This window comes from Falco peregrinus, chromosome 1 (genome assembly GCF_023634155.1).
Source record: "Falco peregrinus isolate bFalPer1 chromosome 1, bFalPer1.pri, whole genome shotgun sequence".
Taxonomy (NCBI): domain Eukaryota; kingdom Metazoa; phylum Chordata; class Aves; order Falconiformes; family Falconidae; genus Falco; species Falco peregrinus.
Window position 1 is genome coordinate 47,927,063 of NC_073721.1, and position 19,570 is coordinate 47,946,632.

Sequence of the window (19,570 nt, forward strand, 5' to 3'; positions counted from 1 at the left end):
CGCCCCCCCCCCAGCACACCCCACAGGGGATGGAGCGGGGGGGCTGGGGGACCGCTCCAGCCGGCCACAACTTTCTGCAAACTTCGCCTGCGAGGGCTGGGCGCCAGGCACGGCTCTTAGCCCGGGCGGTCCCGGTGCGGAGCGGGCCGACGGCAACCCTGCTGCCTTCCCTTCCCAAAACCCTCCCAGGACACTCCTGCTGTAAGGATGGTTGCTCGCTCGGGGCCGGGGCTGGGGGGGGCATGGCAGGGCCCCGGCCCCCCGCGGGCGGGCTGCTCCCCGCTCCGCCCCGCACCTCCGGCCACTTTCAGGGCTCTTCGCCCCGGCCCCGACCGGCCGCCCCCGACGGGAGCGCAGCGCGGCGCGGCGAAGCGCCCGGGCCCGCCCCAGGGCCGGCGCCGGCGGGGGCTGGGGGGGAGAGCCGGGGGGACCCTGGTGACTTTCAAGAAACAGGAAACCGAGAAAAATTTGCAAAACGGTTAAAAGCTCTCGTGGAACAACAGGCAGGAGCGCGGCCGCCCTGCGCGCCCCTCCGCGGGGCCGAGCCTGCCCCGAGCTCCGGCTCCCCGCCCGCCGGTCCCAGCTCCGACGGCCCCCACCCGCCCGCCGTCCCGAGCTCCGGCGCCCCCCGCCCCCCCCGTCCCCAGCTCCGGTCCGCCCGTCGGCAGCGAGCGCAGCTCCCCGCGGCACCCCCCGGTACCGAGCTCCGGTTCCCGCCGGCCCCGAGCGCCGCTCCCCCCGCCACCTCCGGGACAGCGAGTCCCGGCCCCTCCGCCGTGCTGAGCCCCGCTCCGCACCACGGCTCCAGCCCCGGTGTCCCCCCCCTGCGGCGGCGCCGAGTTCCAGTCCCCCCCGAGGAGCTGCGCCCCGATCCCAGGCACCGAGTCCGGTTCCCACGGACCCCCCCCGCCCCGACGGCGCCGCGCTCCGGCACCCACCGTGCCCAGCCGGACTCGGGCCCCCCCGCCGCGCCCGGCCCCGCTCTCGGCAAACTTCCTGCCGGGCCGGGGCGGCCGGTGCGGGGCCCGTCGCGGCGGCCCTCACCTCGCGTCAGGGCGGGCAGCAGGAGCACCAGGAGGCCGGGCGCCAGGAGCCGCTCCATCCCGCTCTGCTCCCGCCGCTCACAGCCGCATAGATCCGCGGGGCCTCGGCCGAGCCGAGCCGGTACCGGTGCCGGTAGGCGCTGCCCCGCCGGGAGCCCCAGACACAGCGCGCCCCACGCCGAGCGCAGCGACTCCGAGCGCCGGCGCCTCCCGCGGCTGCTCAGCCCCGGCGGGCCGGGCCGGGCCGGGCGGGAGGGCGGGGGGGCGGGACGGCGCGGGGCGGGACGGCGCGGCACGGCACGGGATGGGGCGGCACAGCACGGGACGGGACGCTCCTCCCTGCCCAGCCCGGGGGGCCGCGGGTGGGAAGCCCCTTCCCGCCACGGAGGGACCCTGCGTGAGATGGCAGTGGGGCGGCGGGGCAGACGCCCCCCGTGCGGCCACCGGACACCCCTGGTGCAGCCCCCCCCCCCCCCCGCCCCCCCCAGCCCCCCCAGCCACCAGACATCCCCGGTGCAGCCCCCCCTCACACAGCCGCCGCACACCTCCGGTGCAGCCCCCCGTCATGCAGCCGCCGCACACCTCCGGTGCAGCCCCTCCGTGCAGCCACCAGACACCCCCGGTGCAGCCCCTCGACACAGCCACCAGACACCCCAGGTGCAGCCCCCCCTCATGCAGCCACCGCACACCTCCGGTGCAGCCCCCCCATGCAGCCACCGGACACCCTCGGTGCAGCCCCTCCATGCAGCCACCAGGCACCCCTGGAGCAACCCCCATGCAGTCCCCACAACCCTGCAGTGCAGCCCCCCCATCCCCAGTGCAGCTCCAGCACAGCCATCCCATGCAGCCACCACAGGGCCCCAGCACAGCCCCGGACCCTCCCAGGCAGCCCCCCCAAGCAGCCCCTGCATAGCCCCAGTGCAACCCCAGACACCTCCAGGTCGGCCCCCTACCCCAGCCTTGCTGTGGCTCCCCCATACACATGCTGCATAACCCCAGTGTGGTTCCCCCCATAGTCCCAGTGCAACCCCAGTGCAGCCCCCTTAAACAACCTGAGTACAGCCCCTGCGCAGCCCCCCTAGTGCAGCCCCCCAGCCCCTGCACAGCCCCTGCACAGGGGCAGCTGGAAATGGCTGGTTGCACCGGTGGACCAGGGCTGAGCATCCCAGGGGGTCACCGGAGCACTGGGTGCAGGGTGTTGGGGGGGGGGGCACGGGGTGGGATTCACCCTGTGACCAGCACCATGGCGCAGGTGCGCGCAGGTACGTGGAGCCATCTCCCAGCGCCTTCCCCGCCCGCGCAGGCGGCTGCCCCGGGAGCTGGGGTCGGTGGTGTTTGTTTTGTGCTGTGAACTGATGAACTCGCAGGCAGAGCCCTGGCCAGCCCGATGCGCCACATCAACAAATAAACAAATAAATTAGCGGAAGCGGGGAAGCCAAACCCGGGAGGCAGCCCCACAACCCCCAGATGTGCGCAGGCTTCCCAGGCGTGCAGCTCTGCCTGTGGGTCCCCGCACCCCCATACCCGTGTTCCCGGCGCCCCGCTCCAGCCTGCAGCCATTCTGTGCTGCAGGCGAGCCCAGCACGCCCAGCACGCCCAGCACGCCAAGCTGCATGGAGCCTTGGGATGGGGGCACGGGGAAGTCCCACCTGACACCCAGCCAGAGCCCAAGCCCAAACACTTAAACTCGAGTTTGCTGGTGTCACCCAACGGGTGTGCCTTCAGGGGGGTGCTCAGCGGCTGCGCCCCCAGAGCATGGAACCAGCCGTGTGAGGATGCTAATGAGGGATGCTTCCTCACAGGGTTGTGGGGGTCAATCCTGCTCAGCAAGCCTGTGGTGCCTGTAAAGGGAGAGGGGGGCAAAAGCTCATAGCACAGGGAATTTGGGGTGCTAACTGCCCTGGGGATGGGGGCACCTAAATCCCATCAGGCTCCAGGGTCTCCCCGAGGCCCTCTGAGCTGTGGCTGTGGGAGGCCATCAGGCGGCTCTTCTACAGCTCTCAAAGATGGGGACGTGCGGGGCCAGCTGCTGACCTTTGGCTGAAAGCTCAGAAAAGAGGAAGAGGAGCAAGGGTCTGCAATGGGTTAATGGGAAGGAGGTGACACCGCTGTCATCTGTGTCTCTCATCACAGGGCACCTTTCAGCCCCAGGTTCATCCCATCCCATGCCAGGCCCAGCCGGGTGTTATCCCACTGCTTCCTGTTGTAAACTATTTCCAGAGCAAGTGTGAAACAATTAAACCAACCGAAGGGCAGGGTCTGCTCATCAGATCAAAGGAAGGAGCCCTGCAGCGGTACCTCGCTCCCCCGCTCTCCCCTCCTTCCCTGCACCTCCAGTGTTCATCACTTTGGGCTCTAACATGGTGCCCTGACCCCAGCTGGGGAGCTGGGGCTCTGAGCGGAGCAGGGTGCTGCTCATGCTTCAGGGGGCTCCAGTCCCCTATGAAACCTTAAAGCGTCCCGGGGAGATGCCACTTGGCCCACTCTGTCACGGCAGAGTAGGGGCAAGGCTGGGCCATTGACACGTTTCAAGAGCAAATAACAGATGCCAAAGGATGCGCAGCTGTAATGCCTCTGCACCGCCATTCTGGCCGGGAAGCAGGCACCCCCCCTCTTGTGCCCTCCCTGCAAACACCAGGGGGGTGGCAGTAGCAGGATGTGGCCCCTGCTGCTCCCCTGGCTGAGCAACATCCCTGCACCGCTGTGACCGCCACCACCGTCAGCCTCAGCCAGGCAGAAGGCAGTTGCGAGGGCGGCCTGAGGCTTCCACCGCTCGGGCTTCCTTGGAGATGGAGAATTCCGCTCTCTTTCTCCATCTCCTCCCGTTCTCCCTCCCCATCAGAGCCCAGGCAGCATCTCGGCTCTACCTGGTGGAAATACCGGCCGTAACTTTGCCCGGACTTGTTCTCCACGTGCCGAAAGCACCATGTGTTTAGCTTAGCTGCACTGGGGGCTTGCTCCCTGGAACTGCAGAGAGCCCCCCAGCCCTGCCAGGTCATCATGTATTGTTGGGGTGCCCATGTCACCTGGGGATGGAGGGGTGGTGACGTTGGCTGCCGCTCGGCGTGGGGGATGCGGTGGCAGAACCAGGTGGTGGAATCACCCAGCTCTGCCTGCTGCCCCGGCGCTGCCGCTGCGGATAACTGGCACCGCCTGCTCTCGGGGTGCTGGAAACCCACAAGCCTGGGGCTGAAAGAGCATGTGGGAAGCCATGTGCCAGCCCTGGCCCCGGCTTTCCTCTGCGCTGGGGAGGGTCTGCTGGCAGCGGCCAGGGGCAAGGCGGTGGATACAGGCAAACACAGCCATGCGTGCAGCTGCGCAGCCGTGCCGCCTCACCCCCCCGAGCACAAAAGGTCAAATACATCTATTTATTGCCATCACCCGGGGGCTGCTGTGACCCCGCGGCAGTGGGGTGGCTCTGCACCGGGGAAGGCTTTGCCGTGGGGGAGGTAAAAGGCTTCTCTGTGGTTTCTCACGGGCAGGACGGGGGCACAAGTGTCTCGGCATGAGGATGACCCCTCCAGCCGGGCGCTGCTGCGAGGCGCCCCGCTTTAATCTGGTGCCATCCTTCCCTTGGTACTGAGAGGATCTGGTGCAAGATCCTTGCAGGGAACCTCCTCGAGTTTTCTTCTCCCAAACGCCTCCTCCAGAGACTCCTACGAGGAAAAGAAAAAAAGAGAGGAAGGCAAAAGTCAGCGTTCAGCATAAATCTTTTTGCAATAAGAGGTGAATATGACATAAATCCAAAGAAACTTTTTATTTTGAGTGGTCTTCAGGGGTTAAAAATAATGGGATTTTAGGTACTTTTAAAAATAGCGTTCATAAAAGGCTTTAATAGAAACCTTGGCAACTGTCCATATGATTAGTGATTTAAAAACATAAAACCTCCACACATGTTTAAAAGTTTTAATAAGTTAAAATTAAATGAGTGAAACTCTGGGAATATTTTTTTGTTACTGCAAGCTAAGAAAATTATGTCCGTTAAGCAAAACTTAATACAAATATAAACAGGTAATGCACATCTGTAAATTATTTTCATGTCTCCAGGGGCTGGAAAAAAACCTAAGTGAGACCAGCATTCTTATATATATTTTGCCTTGACAGCTCAGGAAAAAATTTGCCAAAAACCAGAGTTAGAGCACTGGGCTGGCGTGGGAAAGTTGGTTTAGTGAGAAATTTGCCCTAGGCTATTTAAATAAAAACAGGCGTTTTTTTAATGGCAAATGCCTGTTAAATACAACCAATGCGGCTTCCAATCGCCTGAGTAACTAGTGTGCCTATTCCTTCTTGACACTTTCATCTCTCTATCATCACAATCAATATTTTGCTCTTATACATTCAGTGTAATAAAAATAGGACCGATAAGGCAGACATCAAACTCGATGTCTCCTGCTTTCCCTGCCCTGCTTGGTTTGGCATTCCTCTACCCAGCTGGTTTTCAGAGCGGCGCACAGGGTTAGCCCTCCTCGCGCTGGTACATGCACCCGCACCCTCGCTCACACTCTCAAAAAAGGCAATTTTTAGCAATTAAGCGTGAATCAAAGTGGGTAGAGCATCCTGGAAAGTCTGAGCAGATAAAAATACAGCCGGTCATGGAGTCTGCAATGTAAAACTATCCCAGGCAAAGCTGCCCCATAATGGGATTAAGCTGTGATTCCCTGGGGCACTGGAGAAATGAGGCTGGATTTGAAAGAATGGTCTAAATCCTGATTTTTCTTCTTTTTTTTTTTTTTTTTTTTGTTAATAGCTGTGTGGAGGATTGTGAATGGACTGCCATAGGATAAATCGCACCGATCGTGCCATCCCTCTGGCCTGGCAGTGATGGCAGTGCCTCTGGCAGCATGTGCCTACGGAGGATGGCGTTCCTCCTGGCAGTGCTGTGGGGATTGGTCCCACCTGCGTGTCCAGGCTCAGGATGGGACAGAGGACAGCCAGCCTTCACTGCCAGGGACAGGGGTTGGTGCCATGTGTGTCCCTGCCCCGGCATGGCTGCTGCGCCCGAGCTTGGCACACATGGGGTTTTCCTCCTCGTGGGCTGCTGAGACTGGTTTTAATTGCAGGGTTGCTTCTGGCCATCATTTCTCGGTGTGTAAAGTCAGCTTAGTAACTCTCACCCACGGGATTAGCGACAGGCGGGGTGGTGTCCCGGAGGAGCCGATTTCCCTGCACTGTTTGTACCTGGGTGAAAGGTGCCGCTGCACTATTGCACTATAAAATCTGTGTCACGTTTAAAATAAAATGCCTTTATGAGCTGTGAAGGGAGAGCAGGTGTTGGGCAGGAGCCTCTCAGCCTGGCCTCGGCCTCGCTGGCCCCTGTGCTGCTCTTATCCACCTCCATAAAACAACCGAAACCTTCACTGGTGTGTAAACAGAGGCCAGGGGGGGTTATGGAGCTGTGGGTGATGATGTGCCCAGCCCCAGGCTCGTCCCATCCCATGGCGATCCCTTGTGGGTGCTGGGGCGTGGGTGCACCCACCTGCATGGGCTGGCTCGAGATGCAGGTGCCCCCTGTCCCTCAGTGTGTGTCCCTGTCCCCCCTCGCTCGTTCTTGTCCTTGCTCACGCCCTGGTGCTGCAGACCCTGCTGTCACTGTCGCCTCCTCTCCCTCACTGGGGTGATTCCTGGGGGTGTCACATCACCCAGCTCAGGGTGGGAGGGGGGGTGGGGTGGCTCTGAACCCACCAGTTCTCACCCACACAGGCAGTGACCCTGGCTCTCTCGAAGCACAGACCCCAGCCCAGCCTTACCCCCAGCCCTGGGACCGTGTGGGACAAGTTTGCACCCTGTGTTTCATGTGCATCTTCTTCCAAAACCATCTGTTTCTGTGCTTTTTCTTCCATTCCTCCTTTTCCTGCTGAGGTACGTGGGACTTTTCATCATCTCAGCAAAGAAATTGCTCACCAGAGTGTATGGAGGGGCCAGGATCAGACCTCTTCTGATATTTACATTAAATAATTGAAAACCATCGCTTGCAGCAGTGAAAACCCAAGCGTGATTCTCTGTGCACAAGCCCAGGCATGAACCTGATACTGGATTTCTGGACCGCCGCACAATGCCAAGCAGATCTGAGTTACACTGGCATCCCCATAGTTTCACCCAGCTCCGTACTGTTGAGATTTGCCTCTCCCAGGGCAAGCACTCAAAAAGACGTCATGCCGTGTGGACACTTGCTCCGTGCAGGTTTTTGGGCAGGTTTTCTGGGAGACGTTGCTCCCAGAAACCTGGGCATGTCCCTTCTCGCTGGGCTGGCCTCGGGGGGACCAGGTTGCAGGGTCCTGAGATGCCACCAATGCCAGCAGGTAGTTTCGGGGGCAGTTCAGTGCCAGCTCTGTTCTCACAGCAATGGGATTCGGGACTTGAGAGCTCCTGTGCCAGGCTGAAGCCAGCTGAAATTCTTAAGCGATTACAAAAAGAGGGTGCAAAAGTGCTTTCCACACCCCAGCCCTTGCTGCCTGCTCCTCTTGTGGGCACTCCCACCCACCGCCCCCTCTTTCCTTCCGTGTGGAAACAGGAAGATTTGGAGATGTTTCATCTTGCAGAGCGGCTGCAAAGCAGCTCTTTCCCCCTTGAAACACATGCAGAGGGGACCGAGCATCTTCTGTGCCCATGCAGGACGTTTTGGGCTCTGGGCAGTCGGGATGGCAGCCCCTCTGCCGAGGTGGTGTGGGGGCTCCTGCATTGCCACTCACCATGGCTGGATGCATGTGCAAGGGCTGCTGTTGGGGAACGCTTCCCACCCAGCTCTGACCTTGGTGCCTCCCAGCAAAAACACCTCCTGGAGAGGGGCCAAGCATAACAGCCAGTTCCTTCTACTCCCTTCCTTCCCAGGCAGCCACATTATCACAGGGCTCAGCCGCGAATCAAAGCCAGGCACACGAAGACGGGAACCAGGAGAAATCAGCCTAAAGATGCCATTTCCACTTAGAGAGGAGGGGCTGCAGGGCACTGGCTGCCTCCCCGGAGCCTCCTGCTTTATTGTGGGGTGCCCCATCACAGCGGACTCCATGCCTGGGAAGGAGGGAAGGAGGGAGGGAGGGAGGGAGGACCCCCCCAACCATGCTTGGGTGCACCCAGGAGCCCCAGGAAAACCCCCGTCATGCCCTGTGCATCCCTTGTGCCAGGGCACTGGGGGTCCCCTGCCCTGTGCCGCTGTGGCTCCCATGGGGCTGGCTGCACTCAGGGGCTTTCATGGTGCCACAGCTGGCGCCAAATGGTTTGGAGAAGCCCCAGAACCCATCCTCTGACCTCTGCCCGCTGGCAGCTGTAGGTGAGTGATTTATTTCCTGGAAAATCATTGTGGATTTTCTTTAGAATCAGGCTGAAAAATACATTAACAAAAAAGCCCCCTGTGATGCCATAACCCTGCATCCCTCTGTGGGGTTCCCTCCCACAGGGAGGGACCACTCCTGCTTGGTGAGGGCTGCTGCCCACAGCCCCCCTCAGTGGCATGGGGGTCTCCCTTGAGCGGTGCCTCCTTGGGGTCCTGGCTGGCCCATAGAGCTTCCCCCTATCTCCACATACAGGGACGGTCCCACTACTCCCATGCCATGGTGCAGGCACAGGGTTGGTGGCATGGGCCAGGTCAAGTGCCGTAACACCCACCGGCAGCACCCAGGTGCCGTTACCACCCACTGGCAGCACCCAGGTGCCGTACCACCCACCGGCAGCACCCCTCCCCATGGCACGGGCCGGTGGTAGGCTGGGAAGCGGCCAGCAAAGAGATGCCAGCAAAGTGCGAGCCCTCCCCTGCCCCTCTATAAGGCACCGACTTCAAAGCCCGGTGACCTTTCAAATGCAGCAGCTCTTGCACTGGGCAGTGAGAGTCACAGCTGGGGAGGAAAGGGAGTGCAAGAGGGGACCCGTGCATCCCTGAGCCCACTGGAGGGATGGACCTGACCCCCCTGCCCCAGCACGCGGGGACAAGGTGATGCTGCCTGGTGGGACCCCCAGGCCATGGCCAGCTCCCCACTCGTGGCAGGAGCCCGCAGCCTGCCGGAGCAGCATCTGCCCCAGGCATAGCCGGGCAGGGCTCTCGCTGCTGCCTGGACTTTGGAGCATAGGAGCTGTGCAGCAGCCCAGGCGCAGTGGCATGCTCGCTCCCTCCTGCTCCGGCACCTTGCCAAGCCGTGCCCCTGTGGCACGTAGGCTCTGCCAGGGTCCCAGTGCAGTTGGAGCTGCTGTGGGCAGAGCCATGGTCTCTGCTGCACCGTGCAGGGAGCTGCGGGCACCCACCAGATGATGCTCCCACGAACGTCCAGCAGCAAAAACACATCAAAGCGTGTCCTGATGGCAACGAGTAAACAGGAAGGGAGAGAAAGACAAACACAGCTCCTTGCAACTGTCGGGGGAGAAAAACAACTCACTCTCCAGGCGGGAGAAAGTTTGCTGAGAAATGTGGCAAATGAGCCAAATGAGCCAAATGAGCCAAAAGGGCTTGGGACCACCTACTCCAAATGCTGCCAGGTGCATGGCTGCGGGGGGCTGAGCCCCACTGGTGGGGGCTGCAGGGGTCGGGGGTGCCTGTGTGTCTCCTGGTACCCACACATACTGGGGCATCGTGCTCAGTGCTCCACAAGCGTGGAGCAAAGTGGTTTTGGGAAAACTGGAGGAGACAAGGCTGAGTTGCAGGCTGCTTCCTCACCCGCTGCCTTCCCAGTGCCTTGCAGGGAGGCGGGTTCCCAGGGCTGCCCGATGGGGCTGCGGCAGGGTCTGGTAATAGGATTAGGGGCCTCTTGCCCGGTCATCCCATCCTAATCCCACCGGGAGGGGAAAAGTCAGGCTGGGACAAAAGGCATTAGCCGTCCGCGCCTGGTCGTGGCCCCCTGACCTCTGTGCAGGTGGCGGGGATGGGGCACCAGCCGCAGACCCCTTGCTGCTGCCACGCGGGTGGTCGCAGCCACCAGCCAGGTCCCCATGCTGCAGGGGCTGCCCGCTGGGCCAGTGGCGCGTGCTGCCACACCGGGATCCCTGAGCGTGCAGGGCACTGGGCATGGGAGTGCTGTGCAGTGCTGGCACAGTTCTGCTGGGCGTCAGCGGGACGAGCTGATTCACTGCCTCGGAGCAGCTGCTGTCCAGCAAAGTTCCTGTTTTCCAGTGAAATCCCCAACTCTCTGCCTGGAAAAAACAAATGGGACTGGAGCAGGTGCCTGGCCCTGTGCTGGGTGGCTGTGAGGGCTCAGCCCTGGCTGGCTGTTGAAAACACAAACTCCAGAGCAGGACCAGTCCATACTCACAAACCAATGGAAAGGAAACTCAAAACAACCACCCCCCCCAAAAAAAATTCCCAAACTCAAGGGTTTTGGAGGGAGTCAAACCCTCCTGCTTTAGAGCATGAGCCAAACTCAAAAGGTGGGAAAATCAAAACGAAAGTTTCCCTCCACAGGGATTAGCCCCCACGTGCCTGTTGCCCTCCCCCTGGCATCGCTGCTGCCTGATGCACTAGCGCGTGTGCCCACCCCGGGTGCCCAGCGCAGCCCAGCAGGTCCCCCCATCCCTGCACGGCCAAAACCACCTCTGCACCCATGGGGGCTGACTCAAAGCGTCGGACCCGGGCTGTCCCAGCTGCCGGGCTTTAAGTGTTCAAGGGTCATTAATGCATCTGCCCAGGTAGGGGGGTGCGGGAGCAAAGCGTGGTGCCCAGGGAAGGGGAGCGCATCCCCACCCCGCAGCACCCTCAGGGTCAGCCAGCAGCAGCCCTGGGGAGAGCTGGGGGTGCCCCCTGCAAAGTGCCTTTAGAGAACCGGAAGGTGAGGGGTCCAGGGGGGCTGTTCCTGCGCCCCGAACTGCAGCACCATGGGGTGACACCCAGCACAGCACCGCTGGGGCATCGGGGGGGGCACGGGGGGGGAACAGCACCCGCGCGAAAGCAGGTTGGCTTTAGCCTGCGCGGCTTTGGTTTGCTGAGCGGGATGTTTTCAAACCTGCACTCAAGGGAGGAGGTTTGCCAACGGAAATATGTAACTGACTGTAAATAATAGCTTTTATCTGCAGCGGTACCCGTGAAATGAACAAGCTCCCCGGCAGCGCCAGCGGATGGGCGCAGGTGACAGCAGAGGGTGTTGGGTTACAGGCTCCCTATCACTGCCGGAGCCCCCCGATGACTTGTGACAGGTTCATAAGCTGAGAAATGTGATGCTTTGCAAGGTTCAGTAAATATTAGGACTACTCCTCCCTCTTTCTGGTGCAAGTTTAATTGCTAGGGTAATTCACGAGAGCACAAGGTAAAAAAAAAACACAAAACATCTGGGAAAATAGGACCTGTTAAATAGGCTCCATTAATAACGAAATAATTGTTCCTCTGCATGTGATTCAGACAGCTGCCTAATTGTTAATTACCTCGATATGAGAATAACAGGTAATTATGAGGCTACATCACGAGGAGCTGACTTTTTTTTCTTCCTGCTTCTTTTCTTTTGGTGAATGCCGGAGACGGAGCGTGCCCTGGCAGGTCACGCCAGGACTCAGAGGAGAGATGCTCCCCAGGCAGGGTTCCTTCTGCGGGGGTGAGGGGGGAGCTCCGAGTCCCACAGCCTGAAACTATTGCTGCTCTTGGAGCTAGAACCCAAAACAAACACACAGAACACACAGCAGGGGACCAGCCACCTTCTTCATCTGTGGGACCTGCCCATGAAGCCCAGACTCAGCTCTGCACTGAGCAAACAAGAAGTAGAAGTGACCTTGGCTGTCAAATTCCCCAAGATTACTTTATTTAAGAGACATTCTTGAAATATTTTATTCCCCTTTGTCTGTTGCAAAATATGCTTTCCCTACAAGTGCACACACTCAAGCAAATACACACACTCAGACCCGCAGGCACACATGCAACACACACACAAACAATGCATGTAGGCACCAAGCAAGTATCCATGAGAGACTGGACTCTTAAAGTTTTTTTGAGCAAGAAATGTTGCTGGGTTCCATTTTCCAGAGGGAAGAGGATGCGGGGACAGACAGGCACTGTTGAGGGTGGTGATAACATCTGTGCGATTAGTGATGCTGCTGCTGGTGATTTGCCATCGCTGGTTTTGTGCAATTTTGGCTTCTTCCAAAGAAGAGATGCCAGCCAAGAGATAGCCACGCATCGAGGAAATCGGGACAGATATGTGCAGATGAGAGTGCTGTCTGAGACCTAATCAGAGGAGGAGGCAGCCCCAAGCTTGGTCCTGTTTTCGCTCTTCCCCTCTCGGGGCCAAATGCTTTTAATCCCCTCCATGCAGTCTGCATTTTGTCTCACCGGTGCCACTTCACAGACACGCTGGAGTCCTGGTGACTCCGTGACAGTGCAGCACATCTGCTTGCCAGAAACCCAGAAGGGTAAGGAAACAGCTCAGGAGCTGAAGCTGCTCAGGAATCATCTTCAGCTCAGCCAGCGAGGAGCGCGGCAGCAGCCCTTGCTGACTCCCATGCTGGCTGTGCACGCTTCACGGGCCTGATCCAGTGCCAGTGTAGCTGATGCAGTTTCCCATGTGCAAGGGAAGCAGATCATCAATCAGTAAAGATCTCTGTGGGATGCAGGGCTGATATCAGTCCTGGAGAAGGTGACACGTCTTTTCCTTTAGCCGCCTGGCCAGCTGGCACTGGGGAGCATGAGCCGCTGCGGGGTCCAGCAGCTCCGGGGTTACCCAGGACACAGGCTCCTGTCGGGGCCACTTCCATCACCCTGAGACCAGATGGTCGCAGCAGCCTGGCAGAGGGGCCATGCACCCTCTTTCAGACCCGCAGCTGAGGGATGGCAGCTTTTTGGCAACTGCTCTTTGCCCTGTGAGGGTGAAGATGATGGGGCAGCGCTGGCCCTGCACCCATTCTTGCCTTTGCTGGTGGTGCTGGTGATGTGTGAGCGAAGCACTGGGAGCCCGGTGTGGGGCAGGACGTGCCCAGCCCAGCAGCCCTGGCCCAGGGCACGTCCCACTGCCAGCAACGTGCTGGGGAGGGAGGGACGCTCTCCTTCTCATCCCAGCTTCCTGCAGGCAAAAATAGCTACGGGCCCCGGGTTCCTGTGTATCTCATGTATTTATAGTGTGAATGGCTCTGTAAGGCTCTGCCCTTCTGGCTTTCACCTGCATTTCAGAGAGGAAATACCATGTCCCTCCCCTGCGTTCGTGTGCGTCTTTCACACCGGAGAGGCCTCGGCACTTCCCACAGGCTTTACATAAATCGGGTCCCTGCAGTGGGACCTGCGTGACCGCATCCCTCTGCACTGGCCACCAGGCACAGGGACGGTGCTGGTCCCGGGTGGGATGCCCCGTGGTTGCAGTGCGTGTGGGAGGTGCTTAGCGCTGCCCTCCAACACCTGTGTTTGCACAGCAAGGGCAAAGTCTGTGGGACAGCAAGATCCTTTCGAGAAACAAAACAGAAGCGAGCCTGCAAGTCAGCTCCTGGCTCAGCACTGCTCAAGCGAGTTGGGGCCACGGCCACCAGCCATGCAGCTTGGCGATGCCTGCTGGCTTTGCTCGGCTGCCCGGGGGCCCAGCAGCACTGGTGAGGGCAGGGCTGGCACAAATCACCACCCGCAGCAATGACAGCAGATTATTTTTCTAAGCAAATCACCAAAGAGGCTAAATATACATTTTCCATTCAGTTCCCCAAAGCAGCGATAGCCCAGAGCCTAAAAATAAATCCCTTCTGATTGTGCCTGGGCCAGAATTAGACCGGCTGTGGACCAAACCCCTCAGCCTCATCCCAGCCTGAGCCCTCTCTCTCCCTCTGGGTTCCCAGTGGCGTGGGACAGGGTTGCCCCGTGTCCCCCCCCACCTTCCCTGGCTCCATCCCCAGAGGTGCTGCGGTGGCGCGTGCCAAGGAGCAGTGGTGAGTGGGAAAGTGTCTGTGGCAAGACTTACTGCTGGAAAAACTTGTGTTTTGCAAGGCTTTCCCCAGCCCACAGTATGCCAGGTGTTGACCCAAAACCTAGCGTGTCCCCCAGCGCTGCCTCCCCTGCCACACCACAAGCCCCCAGCCCTGGCTGCCCAGCGGCTCACAGCCCCACTTTCAGCCCCCGTCCAGCTCCATGGGGTTTGCCTGCACCCAAGCATGCAACGGGGGTCTGACTGCTGCTCTTCCATCGATGGGTGCCCACCTCGGAGCACTCTGGGGGCTCAAGGGGCCAGGCTGAACCGTGGGTGCCCAGGGGCAGTGAGCCTTTGACCACCCCAGCCAGACCCAGCTCGTCCTTCTCTGTGCTGTGTAAGTTGTAACTGCTGTTAAATCTCAGTGAAATAACACATTTGAAAGAAAGGGGGAGAAAAAAATACCCTAAACCCTGTAAAACTGAAATTGTAGTTCTCCCGGGATGCAGCGTCTGAAATATTCCCACAACCTTTGCATAATGCATTGCTCATGTCAGACCTCGGGAGACAGAAATTAATAGCTAACAGCAAGCAGGCATGGCACACACGTGGGCTTTCCTTCGCTCCACGCTCCCAGGGGCTCCGCGCACTGGGGATACTTTTCCTTTACATTCAGCTCAAATAATTCTCATTTAAAGACACGAGAAGAAAAAGACCATAGAGGAGTCAAAGAGTATTTGTGCCAAACAGGAAATATTCAATAAATGTTTATCCTCTAACACAATGGTGGGGTTTCAAAAGTTTTCTATGGACACGATTTAAGGTTGAAGGGGTGGAGGGGCTTTTCCTCCCCCTCTGGATCAGCCTCTGGATGAGTGAGAGATGAGCTCAGGCTCTGCCCGTGCCACCAAATGCCCTGTCCAGGCAGCTGCTCCCCACTGATGGAGGTGGGATCTGGGCTGTGCTGCCCCCCTGATCGCACCCACGCAGGGACAGGGCAGGAATTAAAGACTTCACCGCCAGCCGGGACACTGCCCTGGGTGGGATGCTCCGTGCCTCAGTTTCTCTGCTGAGCCCCCCTGTTCCCAGGAGCACCCCACAGAAATGGGGCCGTGCTAACCAGCCTCCTTTGCAAATCCACTCCTTCCCTCTGCTTTCCTGGTCCCAGCGGATTTTTCCCAAACCTTCCTCCCCTCCCCCCCAAAAATGTGAAAAAATAGCTCCATCTGGATGCTGTTTCCACCCAGGCACAGGCCCCGGGGCCGGGAGCCAAGAGAGCAGCGCCTGTGAACGGCAGACGTGGGAGCCAGAAAGGATGTGACGGGGAAGCTGTGAGAAAAGCCTGAGGTCGGCAAACCTTCGGCCTCACCATGGGAGCCGCTCTCCCTCGCAGGAGAGACATGGGGTGATGCCAGCCCTGGAATGGTGGCAGTCTGGGCTGAGGAATGGTGGGGAGAGATGCAGAGGGATGGGGAGAGGCGGGATGAATCCTGCCCAGCAGCTCTGTGCTGAGCCAGCACTGCACTGGGGTCCTGTTTCTCTCCTGCTTCTAAGCAGGGCATCCCACGGGGCGGTGATGGTGGCTGCTTTGGGTTGTTGGTGTGGAGCATCCCCAGGGACACTGCACCGCTCCTCCAGCAGCAGCTCCAGCCCTAAACCCTCCAGCTGGACTCTGCAGCCTCAGCCATGGGAGGGGACGAGCCGGCTTCCCGCTCCCCAGACTTCCCACGCCAACATGTGTTATTTATGACCCCCAGGTTTTCAAATTAAACATAAATTAGCAGAGGTGGGGGGTGGGGGAGCAGGGGTCTTGCCGCATGGTGACCATCGCATGAGGAGCAATCTCACCGCAGGAAGGGGGACAGTCACAGCCAGCGCAGGAGGAGTTAAGCTGTTCGGAGTGGGGAAGCCACCTCCATCCTCCAAAATACAATCGACCAGGAAATAAACAGGAGCTTGTGTTTGTTTCAGTTCACAAGTGAAAAATAAAAGGATTTCCTGCGGGCCAGGGCGCCCGGGGTCCCGCAGCCCGGCCACCGAGCCGCCTGCCGCCCCGCGCTCATTGTTCGCCCCAGCTCTGCTGTGGGGGACATTGTTCCCTCAAAATGTCCCATCAGATAAAGGAGCTGAAATTGGCTCCTTGGGCTGTGCTGGCGATGAGTATTGCATGGCCAGTAACGCTGGCGACAGCAAGCCCATGGGTTGTAACCAGGCTTTGGGGGTACTGGGCACAGACCCCAGGCTGGGTCCTGCAGGCACCCTGTGACAGCAGGCGGTGAGGGCGTCATACCCTGACTTCCACCCCAGGGCTGGGGCAGGCAGTGATGCCCCAGCAGGTTTGTGGGTGACCCCCAGCACCCAGCAAGTCCCCCCATCCTAGGAGGGTCTGCAGCTGTGGGCTGGACCCAGATCTGGGGGTCCGAGCAGTCGAGGGGTGTGGGGAGGTCTGGGGCAGCAGGTGAGGGCTTTGTACCCTCTCAGAGAGTTTCTATCTTCCTCTTTTTATCATCTGAATCTCACTGAAGCAGTAAAACCTCACGTTTCCTACTGTTTAATGATATTTGCTGACTGCAGTGTCACAACAGCCGTACCGGATGAGTAGAACAAAAATAAATGCTAGAAAAATAACCCTGCGTGGAGGCACGTGGGAGTGCTGAGCCCTGACGGCCACGGGGCTGCCAGCCGGCAGAAACCCCTCGCTGACGCTGCTGCTCCTGGAAAGCAGCAGAAGTCGAAGGGAAACCTTCCTGCAGTCACCGGCCGGCCCCGCTGCCCTGCCCTGGGCTGGAGAGACCCGCAGGGTTTTGCGAGGCTGGTGGTGATGCTGGTGGTGCTGGAGGTGGTAGCGGTGGGCTGCACACCTTGGTGTGAAGTGCTCAGCAGGACTGCAGCACACTTCCACTGCCGGCCTGATTGATGTGTGAAGAGCATCTGAAAGCAAGGGAGATTTTGCATTTCAAGTCATTGCCCACCTTCTGCCCCTGAAGCGGGGTGAGAGCACTGCCAGGGACCTGCCTGGGGCTCCCTAAGAAACCCCCATGCCTGGGTAGGAGGCATTTCTGCAGAAAAATAAAAATTAAAAAAAAAGAAAAAGGCCTAAAACCTGGGGGCAGCCATCAGCCCTTGCTCTCATCTTGCTTTTGGGAGCAGCCTGGCCGTGCTGGTTGAGCAGAGATCTGGGGTTGGTGTGGTGGGTCTGAGCTCCTCTCCACTTGCCTTGCAAAACTCAAGTGAGCTCGACTCAGGCCTCAGCCCGCTCGGCAGCTCGCTGTGGGGTGCAGGGTGTGATTTGGGGCTGGCAGAAAGGTGTGACGCTTGAGGAGGGGTGTCCTGGAGGTCTCCTGGTGATGTCTGTCCTTGCCACAGCTGGTGTTGGTAACCAGCATCACCTTTCCTTCCTGCTGGGAAAGTAAACCTGCTTGAAGAGCTTCTTCCATTTTTATTGGCCAGTGAGCTTTGACAGTCCATACGCTGGTGGCCTTGTGGTCTCTCCAAGATGTACATCTTTAACACATCCCTTACCCCACTGGTAAATCACAGCATGGACTAGCAACCAGCTCCTGCTGTTGGGTGCTGTTGGGTGACCTTGACTCTGCAGCTCCCTCGGGGGCACAGGGCAGCTCTGCATGCTGTGGGTCCTGCCCCAGCCCCCTGCCCCAGCTGCCGAGGACCATGCACCTTGCTCAGCTCTGGCAGGATCTGGTGTGGGTTTGGGTGCCCAGCCAGCCCCTCCCCAGCTCCTCTGGTCGGGCACGTGAAATTTGGGCTCATGGTACCATGGGGGAGCCGCTCCCACTTAACTAAACCCCAACCTTCTCTGCTGAAATGCTGATGGTGGTGGCAGCTTGTGATGCCCATGCTGGTTTTGTGCTGGGGGTGTCAATAAGCATCTAGAAAAGCTGGAAACTGTCACCTGGAGGTAACGCAGTGTCTCACCAGGGTGGGGGAACGACTGTGGGGACCCGTTCGCATGGCACTTGCCAATCTCTTGCTGTGGCCATCAGGTCGTGCCGGGAGAAGGTCCCTGGGGCAGCATCACCGGGGCGGGCGGTGGGCACGGGGGCAGGATTGCAGCAGCAGCTGTAGCGGTTCTGGTGACTCGCCGGGAGCTGCACGCTGCGAGCGTTTCCTGTGATTTGGCCCTTGGTAAGTAAATAACCACACACAGAAGCGAAGGCAGTGAAGTATCTTGGGCAGAGTAAATATAGTTCATAATTTCTTTTTTTTTTTTTTTCAGTCTGATCCCAAGCCTTGTCTGTTTGTACTCTTGCCTTTGTTTTGGTTTTTTTTCTGCTGTGTTTTTTTTAACCAGCGTTTGATGGCAACCTCCCAACGACACGTTCAGGCTGCTGAAAGCGCCTCATTTTGCTGTGGCCGGGGCAGCAGCTTTCATTGATGGTTCGAATCACTAGGCAGCCTCCGGGTTGGAAAAAGACAACAATACTATGACACTCAGAGGTTTCTCAGAGCAAAACTTGCCAAAAAGGGGATAAAAAAAATGGTTTGGGTTTGGGGTTTGGGTTGGTGTTTTTTTTTTTGCCTTTGGCAATTGTAAACTAAAACCACTTTGGGTCAGAATCACATCTCAGCTGATGGGAGCATGACTCTCCAGCCGAGCCTGCAGCCAGCCAAGCAGGGCAGTGCTGGCAGACCCCTGCTCGGGCACCTCTCTGCTGCCAGCTGCCACAAGCCCCTCCGGTTTCCAACTCACTAACTCAAGTGCCAAGCCTTGGGCCTGGTTAACCAGCACTCAGCTGGCATTTCAGGGGGATTTGCTTTGCAGATGCAGCTAATTGCCATATTGGAGCTGGCAGTGCAATGCTCACTGTGGTCTTAACCAGCACTACCGGCTACAAGCTGCTGTGTCTGGGTTTGGTTGATTCATTTTCAGGCATTTCCCCCTCCCCACAGCTCCTTTGGGGATGTTTGTTGGTTTTCCTCATCAGCAAAGCTAAAAATGGAAAGGCAAATTGTCTCCTAGTGGTGGCCAGGTGATGGGACACCCTGACCTTTCCCAGTACTGCCCTGATGCCCTCCTGCCGCTCACTGCTGGTCCTCCTTGGTGGCTTGTCATCGTAGAATGGTTTGGGTCAGAAGGGACCTTAAAGATCATCCAGTTCAAACCCCCTGCCACGGGCAGGGTCACCTGCCACTAGACCAGGTTGCTCCAAGCCCCGTCCAACCTGGCTTTGAACGCTTCCAGGGATGGGGCATCCCCAGCTGCTTTGGGCAGCCTGTGCCAGCTCCTCAGCACCCTCACAGGGAAGAATTGCCCTGAGGATGCTGCAGGCTTTTGGGGGGTGACAGAGGTGCAGCTCTGAGCACAGTCCTAGTGCGGGGCCTTGGTCTCCTCTTGTTCATGTCTCAGCACCAACGGGGTGTCCCTGAGGTGGTGGGGCCAGAGCTGTTGTCCACATGGGCCGTGCCAGCACCGCCGCCTGTGCCAGGGCACCCAGGGGACAAAGTGGAGGGGCAGCCGTCCCAGCTGCTCTTCACAGACAGGCGAGAAGTTTCACACCCATTGGCAAAGTGGGGCCTCCAGGGGGGCGAATAAAAATACCCGGAGGAGTGTTGCCTCTTGGAACGTTCATCCCAGGAGCTGGAGCAGCCCTGTTGCCCTCTCCTGCCTGCCCCCCACTCCTCTGCCCAGCCGCTGCATGCCGCGGGACCCCAGCCCAGGGAACAGGAACAGCCCTACTCTGCTGGGAGCAGCCATCCGCAGGGAGGAACTAAAACCATAAAAAC

The 19,570-nt window shown here is 59.1% G+C and overlaps 1 protein-coding gene across 3 annotated transcripts in view; it reads right to left on the minus strand.

Moving 5' to 3' along the window:
• The window catches only part of NOTCH1 (notch receptor 1), a 44,645-nt gene extending 43,368 nt beyond the window's left edge, over nucleotides 1-1,277 (minus strand). For 2 of the 3 annotated variants that reach the window (XM_055812841.1, XM_055812835.1), the window contains exon 1: nucleotides 1,045-1,277. In XM_055812841.1, the coding sequence (XP_055668816.1) occupies nucleotides 1,045-1,102 (58 nt within the window). In that variant the 5' untranslated portion in view covers nucleotides 1,103-1,277. Of the gene's footprint in view, nucleotides 1-938 lie in introns of all 3 variants that reach the window. The other variant, XM_055812845.1, reaches the window with a different exon arrangement.
• Between the last annotated feature and the right edge of the window lie 18,293 nt (nucleotides 1,278-19,570).